At 46.8% G+C, this 14,030-nt stretch overlaps 1 protein-coding gene across 2 annotated transcripts in view; it reads left to right on the plus strand.

Moving 5' to 3' along the window:
- TMEM255A (transmembrane protein 255A) overlaps positions 1-14,030 on the plus strand; it is a 28,179-nt gene that overhangs the window by 8,469 nt on the left and 5,680 nt on the right. Inside the window, exons 3-8 of one of the 2 annotated variants that reach the window (XM_055818378.1) lie at positions 458-520; positions 6,062-6,151; positions 8,059-8,121; positions 9,177-9,265; positions 11,990-12,152; positions 13,484-13,627. In XM_055818378.1, coding sequence (XP_055674353.1) covers positions 458-520; positions 6,062-6,151; positions 8,059-8,121; positions 9,177-9,265; positions 11,990-12,152; positions 13,484-13,627 — 612 coding nt within the window. The remainder of the gene's footprint in view (positions 1-457; positions 521-6,061; positions 6,152-8,058; positions 8,122-9,176; positions 9,266-11,989; positions 12,153-13,483; positions 13,628-14,030) is intronic. The other variant, XM_055818379.1, reaches the window with a different exon arrangement.

The raw sequence follows: 14,030 nt of genomic DNA on the forward strand, positions 1-14,030 counted from the left end.
CAAGTATATTTCTCCCCTATTTTATACTTCACGTCAAAAGACTCTCTGAGGTGGTTGCTCACACCCTTGGTGAGGTTGCAAAAGCCTGGTCCTGCACATGCTAGTGATGTAGCCCTGCTAGGTTTGCATCTGGAGGCTCCTGAGTGTTCACAGGGTTGTTTCAAGACAGCAGCACATATCCTCATCCACCTGCCATTTCTCAGCATCATTGGGGAGGGGATGGAATTCAGAACTCATCCTTTTGGTTTCTACACACGCTTTTAGTGTCATTTAAGGGGTGCACTTGCTAGTTTCTGCTAGTGAGAGACTCCACTGATTCCTTGCTGAAGGAAGAGTGCTCACACATCTGCAGTATGTTCCTTTGCTGCTTCTGGATTTAATTGTGTTTGTTCTGTCTGTATGTAAAATATGTTGGATATCATCCTGATCTAAATGCTAACAATATGTTGTTTTGCAGCTTGGTTTTGGGTCATTTCTTGGAATAATTGGATCAAACTTGATAGAAAACAAAAGGCAAATGGTAAGTTCATTATAACAACTTTTTTTAAAAAAGTGACAGTAGTTCAAATTTTGTATGTAAAGAGTATTGTTTTTCTAACTCTCCCAAGGTAGTGTTGCATACCTCTTTATAACTAGAGATGGTTTCTGGCAGCCCAGGAGAACAAGGCTGTTAACCCTGATATTTTCAAATAATAATAAAAAAACCCAAAACCAAAACACTCAAGGTAGCACAAAGTGGCTATACACAGTCTCATTGAACCCAGTGGGATTTTTTTAAAAGGGCTTGACTTTGCGTGTTTGGAGTTTTCAGGATAGTCAGTGCTTCACCGACTCATGCCCAGAGCTTTTCCTGTTGAGCTGTAACAGTATGCAATACATAATATGATAAATAACATAAACATAATACATTTACTTAAAATCTTTTAAAATAAATCAGAGGCTTGGAGCTCTGCAAAAATGGCCACTTTCTATTCTAAGCAAAGGACAGAGAAGAAGATCAAGCAGGTGGTATAACAGCCAGCCCGGAGACTGGAGGTGAAAACCCTTAAAGGGCCCAGCAGAAAGTCCTTCCTGAGGACAGGAGTGCTCAGGGCTCTCTGCTCTAAATATGTCTAGAGAACAAGTCACTCAAGATATGGCCATGACAAAAAGCATGAAGGCTGGTGTAATTGAAACACAACCAACATTTCCAGTGTTGCTGATTAACGTGTGTTGCTGGTCTTTGTTTCCAAACACCTCTTCAAGTAAGAAGGAAACCCCAAAAACTTTGCATGCTGTAAAGCAGCAGTTGAGGACCTGAGAAGCACAGAAGATGCTGGCTAGACCAGATGTGCAGACCACAGCACTCGCTGGTTCCCTCCTTGTGCTGTAAGGAGGCTTTTATAGGCTGGGGCTGGGCAGCCGCTGTCTGGGCAGGTCTCTGGTGTCCCATCCCATGGGAGCAACATTAGGAAGAGAGCAGGTGGGCGGTGAACATGCAGATAATACAAACCAGATAAGGCCAGTGCTTGATACGATATGATCACAACCAAGCTTGTGCTGGGGTGGGAGGGGGGTCTCCCTGTGCAGTGGGGACAAAGATGGCCCAGATTATCCCCTCTGGCAAGCACAGGAGACTTGTGTGGGCCTGCCTGGATCTCTGATGGCCCCTAAATGTGTCTTGCAGACACTGTTTCACAAACCCCTCATCTTCCTGCCTGCGCTTGAAGGTAGAGGCTGGCTGGAGTGCTTGGATGTGTCAGTAACAAGACTTAGGGTGGGAGGAAGTCTTTTGGGAGAATTTATCAAAAGGTGTGAGTAGAGAGAGATCAAAAGAAGATGGTACCTGAGGCAGTCCCGGCAGGCTGTTCGAGCCCAGTCTTTCCTAGCCTGTTTTCTCTGCTTTGTTGCATATGCCTGGCTAGAGGTAGCATGTGAGGGAGGTGCAGGCCAGCTCCCGGGGTGCCCTGTGGGCATGCCTGTCTCTGCCTGGCTCTCCTGGGAGAGTGGCTGCAATCCTCCTCCCCAGTGGCTGCCCCATGCTTTGACAGCAAGATCCCTCCATCCTTCCTTGTATGAGGTTGGATAGGGCCAAGGGGCAATCATGCTGTCCCTGCAGCCTGTCCTGCTGGCCCAGCACTGCTGCCTGCTTTTGCAGAGATGGAGCTCTGCGGGGGGCTCAGGGATCAGGTTAGCAGGGTCTGCTGCTGACGGAGGCTAAAGTACATTTGCCAAGCTTCAGAGTTGGGAGAAATATCTGCTTGCCCTGATCCAGAGGCTGGGCTGGGCTGCCTTGCCCTTTGCTTTGCAAATAGCATGCTCCCTGCAGAGCAGGGTGAGGCACAGCCTGTAGGAGAGGAAAACTGCCTTTCACGAAGTCGGTCATGGTGCGGGGGAGGTGGGTTTCCCAGTGGATTTTTTTTATTGTTTTCACCATGGCTGTGCAAGAGCAAGATGTCCTGGTCGTTTTGTCCTAGCACGGTTTCTAAGCCTCTTACTCATCCATGTATCAGCAGCATGTCAGGGTCTGGTTGAGCAATGACCATGTTACGCCAGTCCTGCATTCCTCACAGGATTGTCTGTGAATGACAGCATGGCTCTGACTTGACATGTTTGTTTATTCTGAAGAGCCCTGGTTAACCCATGTTTATTCTTTTCATATCTCTATTGTTTTGTGCCCTAAAAAGCAGGCATGACCCAGCTTTGCAGGGACTGCATCGCTGCTGCCTCAGTTGTCAGCTAGTATGTCTCTGCTCTGACCACAGAAAGGACATGCAGTAGCTGTCACTTATTGTTCCCATGCTTTAGCACATCCCCTCATTCCCCAGGAGCGCTTTACAGTGGCAGCTTTCTCCATTACATGTTTCCATAATGCCACTGGCAGTGCAGGATTATTGGTTTTTTTATTTTCTGTGAACATCCCCAGTGTCCTAGTTTGCTAAAAGGCAAGCTTGGTTACGCAGTTGCTCCCTGCCATCACCAGGAAGAGATAAAAGCAGCTTCTGCTGCCATGTTCCAGTGCGTGTTTCTGCCCATGAGGTGGCTGGGGAGCGTGAGGAGTTGAGCAAGCCAGTGTGGCTGACGGGGAGAGCTAACCTGAAGCAATGCTCCTCGCTTTCTCCAGCCTGCCGACAGGAATAGACCTCTCTTGGTTTTCCCTCCCGAGTGTATTGGCTTTCATGCCACACGTCTGCACTTCTCCCTTGTCACACTAAGGGAGAGCTTTCGTCCCCCCAGGGAGGGCCAGCTGCCCGCCTGCCTGCTGGCACTGCAGGCAGCTCTGACTTATACCCGAGCTGCCCGCTCAGCAGTTTTCAAGTGAGGAGTCAGCATTTTATGTGCTTTTGTGACAGTCGTCCGTGCCATGGAAAAGTAATAACCACCAGCTTCACAGCCCATCTGTCGCGGGACCGAGACCTAAAGGGAACCTCAGCCCAGGACGCTCCTGCTTTGTGGTTCCTGCGCTATCTTGAACCCAGTTTGTCTTTTCTTGACTGAATGCTGCTCAGTGTGGCTAACTTCAGCAGGAGTTAGATGAGCAAAGACCAATCACTGTTAGCACTTGGCTTTTGAGAGGGATTTCTACTTGCTATAGTAACAGTATTGTCAACCCCAAATAAAAAAATCTTCTTGGCAAATCATGAGATTAGTTGAAAACCATGGGGTTTTTTAAATTAATTTGTGTGGGTTTATTTGCTGTTTGATTTTTTCAGTATAAATTCTGAGTGTTTGGTTTTCAGGCTTTTCTTTCACCAGCTGAGAGAGAGGAAACTGTGTGTAAATGAAGTGAGCAAACCCATTTCTAACACCAGATCCTTGTATCCTAGTAGGACTGTTACGAAAGTATCATCATTAACCTTGTATTATTTTAAATAACCATATTAGCAGCTCCTATCTGCAAGCAGGGGCGACTGACAAATACCCTAATTGTATATATTTAGTGCTTTGCTCATATCCCGTCTCCAAGGGTCATGCTATTTAGGGAGAATATCCTCTTTCATATACGTATGAAACAAAGGACAGTACAAATAAAAACTACAACAGAGAAATTGCTACAAAATAACCTAAGCCATAAACCCCATTTCTTCCACCAAGACTGTAAGAAGCTGTGCTTTCCCCCATTGTGTGGTTTCACTGGCCGTGGGTGGCTGCTGTAATGGGTAGTGCAAGTTGTGATCCACTTGTGGGGGTGGTGTGGGTCTGAGCGGGGAGGAAATGCTGGTGTTTACAGCTGACAGAAACAGGGTCCCAGCAGAGGACCTGATCGTGGAAACCTTGTCACCTGCTGCCATCTGCAAGTACTTCGTGGCACAGCATCTAATATTCCAGTAACAGCTTGTTACTAGTGACCGTGAGTTGTTTGTATGGTCATTGGGTTAATTTCACGGTCTGCTCTATCTACTGCTGCAGTTCTTATTTGCAGTGGGACAGTGTACATCTTGAATAGTTGCCTTATCTAGAAAACCATTTATTTTTTTCTCATTTTGAAGCTGACTGAAGTAAGCAATTGTACAGGGACCATTTCCACTGTCCCGAGTGAGCCCTCCTGCATCTCCAGTCATTGCTCAAGCTGGCCTGGTCTGCACATGGATGTTGCTGGAGGAAGGTGTGTTTTCACTGAGGGAGGTTTAGGTAAAAACAGTGTGATTAACCTAAAAATCCTGAGATGCTTTCAAAATGCATCCAGGATCCTTCTGGCTTGTGTTTGTCAAGGGGAGCTTGAGCCTCGTGCAGTGGCAGGAACCAAGGTTTTCGAGCAAACTTAGCACCTGGAGCTTTAAAACAAACATCCCCGGTGCCAGGAGACCTGAGGTATCTATCAGCACTGGCCAAGCTAACTATTATTTTTATATTTGTGCTATTAGTGATTTTTACTGTCACTCAAAGCTCCCGATGACAAGAGTCACCCTTGTACTTGTGGAAAAGCAGTTTTTAACAGCTGCCAGTGACCAACACTTGAAGGCTGTGATCGCTGGAGTGGAAAACCACCAGGGAAAAACCCACTGAAGTTTCCAGTTCTTTAAATGGAAATACTGCTGTTCCTCAAGCTATGTCTCTGTGAACCTCTGTCCGAATGCCACGCTTGCCACCCCTCCGTGGCCCTGTTTGTATTCCTGATGTGCTTTGGTGAGGGGGATTAGGATCTGTGTGTGTGATAAGCTGGCTGCTGGGGAGCAAGGAGAGGGGTCATGTCAGCGCTTACACATGGTTTCCTCAGCTGAGCACTGGCACCTTGGCAGAGGTGGTGTTTAAAGTGTTTAGTGGGAGAAGAGGCTTTTTCTCATACTGGGGTTGGGGTTTGAGCATTTCTGGTTTACCTTCTGAATGCCTTCACCCTAATTTTGCAAAGGGGCAGGATGGGTGCAGAAAAGGATCAGACCTTTCTGGCTTCCCTCCTTGTGCTGAAGGTGGAGATGGATCTGGATCCTGCAGCTCCTCCAGGCCAGAGGGGAGGCTCCGTGGGCTGCGCTCGCTGCAACCTGGCACTGAGGAGCCCAGCCAGGCTGCCGTGGGGGTGTACAACACGATGGCATAGGCTGCTCGCCTGTCTTCTGGTCTCACAGCTTTGTGCTTATGCCTGTGTGAAAACATTGTTTCCTGAAGGCACAGTCCCACCAGAGAGGTCTGCACACAGCAGCCTCCCATGTCCTTACAGCCTTACAGGACACGGGGAAGTGTTCACTGGAGCAGCTCCCCACAGCACTCCGGGATGGGGAGAGAAGAAATCCCCTCCTTTCTCTCCAGGGAACAGTTAAGGACAGCAGCAGCAACCAGAAGAGGAGGTGTATCCTCCACCTAAGTTTAGTGCTTTGGACTCACAGAAAAACTTGCATTACAACATCAAGTCCCCAGAGAACCAGTCTGGCACAACGCTCTACGGCTGCCTTGCAGGAGCAGACGCTCTCCTTTGAGACGCACATCCCATTGCCTTCAATGAGACCAGTCTGTGTCGCCTGGGCGAACATTTGGGTCATTGATTGCTTGAGGGTGTATTGACTGTGGTTTACATCCTTGTGGAGAGGGCATGAAACACTTGGTTGTGGAGAGGCAGATGATACTTTGTTTTGTTTTCCTTTCTCAGCTGGTTGCATCGATCGTGTTCATCAGCTTTGGCGTCATTGCTGCGTTCTGCTGTGCCATAGTAGACGGCGTCTTTGCTGCCAGACACATAGTAAGTGCCTCCAGGAAAACACAGGTCCTGCAGTGCTTTTAATCTAGGAAAACAAGTGATGGTGTCTGTAATCCCCTGTCAGGCCACATCAAACCCTGTAAAATGTGTCATGTGCTGAATGCTGTTTTAAATCATATGCTTTAGAAAAATGTACCATTTTTTCAAAAATATTTTTGAAATTAGCAGCAAGCATTAAGATCTTAAAACTTTGCTCTATTTTTTATGTATGCTTTATATGTTTACTGAGTCTCAAAACTAAGATGTCATGTGAATTACAGCTATTGCCCAGGGACAGTATATGAGCAGTAACACCTATGGTATTTTAGATGTTAGCAGAGGTAGTTCTTAATGCTGATTGAACCGCTGCATCTACCGTTGTGCTAGAATGAAGCAATTTGATATGAAGCTCATTAAAGTGTTACAGTATGAACAGGAAGCACTTGCAGTAGGTTCTCAGTTTCCATTTGATGACATATACGAGCTGCTGCTGTCATGACCAATTGCTAGTTGTGGGACGTGCAAAAGCTTCAGTTATACATTTCAGTATAGAAATTAAAAACCACAATCCCATTTAAGCCTTTTAATTGGAATTTATAACTGCAAACAGATTTTTGTCCTGCAACTCTGCAGTTTGACTTTTTTTTTTTTTTTTTTTTTTTGGTATTTTTCAAAATGGGATTAAAAAGACAGATTTGGGGTTTATTTGTGATCAGAATGGGAAGGAATTTCAGAAGGTCAGAATTACCCATGAAGTAGAAACTCCCCGTGTCAGCTGGCTTGTTATTCTTCTTGTAAAGCTGGCTCCTGTTTCCTGCCTCTGAGCATTCCAATGGTAGAAAGACATCTGGATGGCAGGATTTGCTGATAGAGCAAAGGGCTGCTCCGATCAGCTGCATGATAGGTCTCTGTCTGTCTGGATGCAACCAGCAAGTCTTGGCCATCTCTGATGTCCCTTGCGAGGATGTGTGAAGAATTAGCTTTGATAAAAAGGTGAAGGTCTTTGACTCCTGATCGTAGTCATGCGGGTCTGAGCCCTGCAGACTTGTTCTGGGATTTTTAGGTGCTGACCTCATGGGTCGGGCGATGGCATGAGCTGGCATCTCCTCCCGGCTGGCCCTGGGGACTTCTGCATATCTGAGGCAGCCAGAACTGAGCAGTTGGGATGACAAGGGCTCTGGTTTCTGCCTCTTGATGAACGGACATGCTTTTGGCCTCGCTTCACCCTTTAACAGTCCAAAAATGTCTTGCTGGAGATGTGCTCCTGCCGCACTAGGACATAGTGTTCCCCTTGTTGCCTGCTGCTGCCCTGCCACCCTGAGCTTTGGATCAGGTGCCCAAGGAGCAAGTCTGACTGCTCCTGGGAAGAGCTCGCTGATGTGGATGCACATCCAGCATTGCTTTCCTTGAGGTTTTGTCCTGGGAACCAGGCTGCCCCAAAGTGAGACATTAGTGCATGTTTGCAGGCTGAGCCATTGGTAATCCTCCAGAGCTTTCCCACAGCTCACTGAAGAGTCCAGAAAGACAAATTTGCCAACAGTTTAATGAGAAATTGTTATGATTCAGCATGAATAACCCTCAGAAACATGTCAGGCAGCCTTGGGATGTGTCTGGGGGGATGAGGAATGAATCATTCAGTTCAGGGTGGCCGCCCTCACCCAGACAAGCCTGGCTTAAGAGCCTGATTCTCCTCTGTTAGCTGCAACAAGCACATGCCTCCAAGGACCAGGGTTAAACAGGGGACCTGGGGCTTGGGGGGGCTGCTGTGGGTGGGGAAGTTGCAGAAGAGCCACTGTATCGAGATGCTGATGCGAGAGCAGAGTCTCTCTAAAGCCTGGCCCCTTTGCCCAGGCCAGCTAGCTGATGTTGATTTTGCTGCAATGCTAAGCCTGGTGCCTTTTTGTCTGCAGGATCTGAGGCCACTGTATGCGGGGCGATGTCAGTACTACTCCAAGAGTACCACCCCACCAGAGGTGAGAGCAGGTGCTGTCTCTGGGAAGGGGCCAACTTCATGGTGCAGGTGGAGGAACCTGCTGCTAGGCTGCTGCTCCGGTGTCCCAGAGGTCTGGGAATTGAGGAAGAGGCGGGAGGCTGGGTCTGGGGCAGGAGCAGGGTGCTGGGAGGACTTGGAAAGCGAATTTCTCTATGCTTGGTACTGCCACATTAGTGAAGGAGCAGGTGGAGAGGAAGGGGATGTGGGATTGGAAGATACACCAGTTTTTCTAGATTTGCAGCTGCGCATTCATTACAGGAGCAGGATGGTGGGTTAGGAGCTCAGACAGCAGTAATTTCTATGGATATGAGCAACATATACCAGCCTCTGCACCTCTTATTGTCTGTTGTCTTCTCCAAAGAGAAGCCCATTGGTGGTGGATGTTCCTGCTACATACTGATAGTGTGTATGAACATCTTCAGCTACCTTTGCTGTGTGCTGAGATTCCCTCTGAGATTTCCTCACAAGTTCCCAAATAGTTTTGAATAACCACTATATTCCAAATTAAAATGTCTGCTTGATGTGCAAAGTACTACCCAGTAGCATTCATGGGGTCCATTTACTTTTCAGCCCAAAGACCGTCCATGTGAACTTGGGTGTTACTACCCACAGGCAGACAGTTCGGTGCTTTAGTCAGTTATTCACCAATATGGGAATCTTGCTCTTAGTTTGCATCATCCTGTTGCCAGCTCTTTGCTCTGAGTTGCTGTGTAGTGTGGTGGGTTAGTTCAGTCAGGTCTTGGTTGCTTGTGAGAGCTGCACAACGCCCTTCCAACGCAGACATGTGCTTATCTGTGACTTCCCCATAGTGAAAAGAAATGCTGGTCTCTTCTAGTCTAGTGTGTCTTTATTCCAGTGTAACTGTGTAGTTTGTAGGAGCTGTGCTGCAAGATAAGGAAAGAAAAGTCTGCCTGGGGCTAATCTGGAGATCAGTGCAAAATCTCTACCTGTAGAGCAGGCCAAATAGCAGCAGAAATAGTGTTTGGTGATTATGTCCTTATGTGCTTTTATGTATTTTTTTCTGTATTCACACAGGCAATCTGTCACCCACAGCGCCGTGCACCCTGCACACCGAAAATAAAAACCAACACCTGCTTCTGCTGTGACCTGTACAACTGTGGAAAGTAAGCCAAAAATACCATTCCTAGCTGTGGGAAGGGTGAGCAGTGGTCATGCTGGTCTGCAGGTGTCTGAACGGCCAGGCCAGGGCGGGAGCAAAGTATCAGTTAATGACAGCTGTTGTGGAAAGGTATCTGAAGCTGTGGTTGCTAGCCACAAGGACTCCTAAACAAAAGATACCAAGTAAAGGGAGGTATGAAATGCACTAAAGCTGTCCCGGCTACGGGTGAGCATGCTCTGGGCCAGCCCAGCTGGAAAAATGGAGAGGGTCAGAATTTCCTTTATTTCCACACTTGGTGCCTTCCCCAGTTTTTCCCCTATTGAGTGTCCCCTGTCCTAACACCTTCCTTCTTTGTTGGCATTGTTTGTTCGCTGGATTTTATTTTGGTTTAGAAGACTGAAGATTTAAAAACCGGGACACTGTTCTTCCTCACCTTGTCACTGTTTCATTCCCCATCCTGGTAACAGGGAGGAGAGTTTGCAGGCTGGTGCCACCTGTGTGTTCATAAATCAGCGTCCTCTCTGCCCAATGAATATCTTTCATGGCCACAAGAGGTTGGAAGGTGTACCAGCACTGTGCAAAGATGAGTCAGAAGGGTGCTTACCAATCGAGAGCCACTGCATAGTGATCACACCATCATTAGATCTGGCTACTATGCCTAAACCAACTTAATTTATAGCATGTGCTGCTTATATCATTTGGAGTGTCTAATGTGTGTCAGCAAGCAATTAATAAATTGATCTTTTTAGTGCTGGCTCTTGCCCAGGGCTGTTTCAGCCTCAGCATTTCTCACAGTACTTAGTTGGGCTGGTCCCCACTTGAATCATTGATGGTGGTGGAGGAAGATCAGAAGCTTCTGTTGGGAGAGGGTGGTTCTGCAAGCTGGGGTGGTTCTGCAAGCTGGGAGGGTAATCCCTGGTCTCTGTGGGACTTTGTTTCTGTGGAAGCCACTGCAGATGGGTGAAGTTCACGCTTTCCTATGGCAGTTTACAGAACACAATACCTTTTTACGAGCTGAAGAAAGTGATACACAGAGAAGTGATTGGAATAGAAAAGCTTGTAACTCTTCTGGGTTTTTTCGGTTGTTTTATTTTTTCACACACACACACCCTGGCTGGTTGAGGGTCCTGTGACCCATTTTCACCTCTCTATCAGTTGTTACCATCTCAGTCTAGCTTAGTACCACACAATTGTTCTGTACTGAGGAGGTGCTGACTCTTTTGGGATCTCAAAGACACAGACACTCAAAGCTGGTTAGCTCACATGTTATGGAAAGGATGGAAAATACAGAAAAAGTGACAGCAACCTTGCATCCCTCCTGATGCTGGGAACCCTGGCTATGGCAGCATCGGTTGAGCCTCTTCCAGTTGCTAAGTACATGCTGTACTTATCTGTGCAATGCTGAATGTCCTTGGTGCTACACCAAGGCTTGCTGGGAGCCTTACACTCACACATCTCCATAGGAACAAGCTCTTGCAAACAGTAAATACAGGTTGTATTGTTAAAGGCAGTCATGGTATGTGCTCAGGTTATACAGAGGTCATGCAAGCTAATACAGGTTTTACAACGTGTGGTTATGCTCTGCCTTGATTCTGTTTCAAGTCCTTGTCTCCTTGTTGCAATGGCTTCTGCAGTGGCCTGCTGCAACAAGATACGGAAAAAAGGAGAAGAGGAAACAAAAAATGAGTAATGAGGGAAGGAGAGTGGCTCTTGTAAAAGGGGACAGGTTCCTGCAGGCCTTGCAGAGTCTGCTGGGGAGCTGAGCCTGGATCTCCTTGGCTCTTGGCCTTAAATACAAGCCTGTTCTTCCCCGTTTCCTCTAAGCCCTCATGCAGTTTGAGCCTCACCCCATATGTGAGCTGGGAGATCAGTCATTCGTAAGCCCTTATTATTGTTTGTCCCCAATAAATATGTTTTCTTAAGGAGAATTTGCTGTAGCCCACTACATCTGGTAAGCTATGCCAAAGGCCAGCCTGTTTCCCCAAGTGGCAGAGTCAATACTGAAGAATCCTGCCTGTGAGACTCCAGCCCATGTGTTGCAGGAGCTGCTCTTCCCTTTCCAAAATAATGACCTAAGTGGATTCAACCCAGTTTTACCCATCTCTTTTCTTCCTGTTGAAAAGCTTAACACCGTGGGCAGAAAGGCCTCTCTGCCAGGGTCCCATGGCTGCCAGCCCATGCCGTTGTAGAGCTGCAAGGGGCAGACGACAGGAGCAGGGCGGCTGAGCTGGATGCACTTTGGGGCCAAGCCCTGCGGTGCCAGGAGGCCAACTGTGCTGGCCTGTGCCTGTCCCACCCCGCTGCTCTTGTGGCTGTGAGGAGCAGCCAGTGCTGCCCTAAGGGGCAGCTGCCGCTCCTCTGGACATGGACTGATTTCTCTGGTTAATTCCAAGACCGGTTTGTCCTTGGGAAGCCTCCAGGACCTCTGTGGAGATTTCAGATGGTAAAAATCAGAGGCAGGTTCAGACTCAAGGTCATTTGGGTATTTGCAAGTCTTGCAGGACTTGTTTCACAACAGATGGAGCCATCTTCTGCTGTTGTCATGCAGGGAGATCTCAGATGCCACAAGCATGGGATCTAGCAGGCTTCATCCCCGCTCCCTCAGTAGTTAGGTCCAGGCTATCATTAAATTGCAGAATGCGTTTAACTGTCCAGCAGGAGTACTTAGGTTTTATGATGTGTGGTGCATTTTTTTATCATTATTGTTGGTGGTTTTTTTCTAACCTAGCAGAGTAGAGATTTCTGGAGGCTACTATGAATACATTGATGTCAGCAGCTGCCAGGACATCATCCACCTTTACCACTTGCTTTGGTCGGCAACGATTCTGAACATAGTGGGGCTATTCCTGGGGATCATTACAGCAGCGATACTTGGAGGCTTTAAAGACATGGTAAGATGGTACCAATTTCTCTGTGCATTAAATGCAACAAATCAGGCAAATTGCCTTTTTAAAATAATCATGAAAACAGCGATTAGTATTTCAATGCAAATGATCTATGCATCACTGCAACCAGGCTGGAAGGAAGGGCATAAAATAACTGTAAGTAGAAAGTTGAAATTATTTGCTTTTCTGACCTGGTGTCACCACCTGAACACAATTAGAAAAGATGAATAGAATTGGGAGATTATATTTTCAAGAGGAATCTTCTCAGATCTGTTGGCAATACCAGGATGAATAAAAATAAGCTCTTTGTTAAAAACTGATCTTCCTTTTCATAGCATCACCTTCTACAAGGAAATGTGTGGTGCTTACTCATGAATTGTTGATTTTATAGCAGTAATAAGGTTCTGAGCTTTACAGACTGTTTAAGCAGCCGTGTTAGGCTGAAACTCTCCATCTCATTTCTTCATTATGCAGAATCTGAGAGGCTGAACTGGGGACCAAAACTAGGTAAAAGATTGCAAACTTCAGATAATGAAAAAAATGCTGTTCTGACAACATGACCTTTGAAATACCCTCACTTAATCAGGCTGCCTGTACCTTCCATAGAGTTTTGTTCTGCAGAGGACAAATCGATGGGGAGAACTGAACGTTCAACGGATAAATCTGGGGGGGGGGTTCAGTCTTTTGCAACTCATTCAGACTAATACAAAATGAGACACCAGAAAAGAGCATTTATTGTCCTGGCAATATATTTTTCTTACAAACAAATCTTGGGCCCTGCACTAAGGGTGCCTTATTTCAGAGCTCTGAATTTTCCTATGCTCCTTTCAGTCTTACCAACATCTTATCAGACAAAATGGGAGACACATCGCCAGCTCTTCGTCATGGCCTTTTGTGGTTTGATCCACATCAGATGGCCTGTAAATGTCTGCAAAAAAAAGATGTATAGAATTGTCTGTGAACAGCACTTCAAAAGGAGTTGAACTATGCTTATCTCAAAATGCACTGAATAACAGTGTAATCCAAATTAATGGATTCTATCTCCTACTCATGAGGATTCAATCTGAACGGTCGTTTCGTTTGAGTGCTGGCATACAGTGGACTATTGCCAGTTTGTTCTGTGGAATCTGAGAGGAAACAATAGGTGGCTGAGGAATGAAATGACCTTGGGACTTACTTGCTGCCTGAGAGGGAGCCAGATTGCCAGTTGCCAGTCCAGCAGAGTTGAGCTCTAAAGACACATAGTGCTCCTTTAAATCATTTCTGCTTTCATTCAGCTGTCAGCTTTGCATGACTTGGTTAGTAGCCTTGAGATTCTCTTCTTTTTGTTTTAACAGACGCCTTCACTCCCTACGCTGAACTGTACGGTTGAAAATGCCCACCCTTCAGTTTCCTACTACTCAAGGCCACAAGTGACATCCTACAACACCTACTACCACAGCACTCCTCACCTGCCTCCCTACTCCGCATATGACTTTCAGGTAGGGAACATTACAGGATGTTTCCTTGTTTAGCGGCAAAGTTAAATCCGGCTGGTCTGCAGGACTCTGGAAGCCTGTCTTCCTGTCATTCACACAGTTTAATTTTCCTGTTCCTGCAGAGAATACCAAATCTTTCCTACTAGGCATTGGTCCTTGGCAGTGCTCTTTTACTAAGGCACTGTTCTCCTGAAAGCTGTCCTTGAAGAGAAGGCAACAGGAGGCTGCCTGCCTGCCTTCCCTATTGTTTGCTGGTAGAGGCCACATTAAAAATATGCATTGCCTCTGGCACTCACAATGCTCTGAAGGCAGAGGCAAAGCGAGGTATTCAGGTGCTGGGTTTTGTTAGGCCAGTTATGTCTGAGAGAAACAGACGAACTGTTGGAAACAAGCTGTGTGAGCTCCT

Source organism: Falco peregrinus, chromosome 13, assembly GCF_023634155.1.
Source record: "Falco peregrinus isolate bFalPer1 chromosome 13, bFalPer1.pri, whole genome shotgun sequence".
NCBI classification, from domain to species: domain Eukaryota; kingdom Metazoa; phylum Chordata; class Aves; order Falconiformes; family Falconidae; genus Falco; species Falco peregrinus.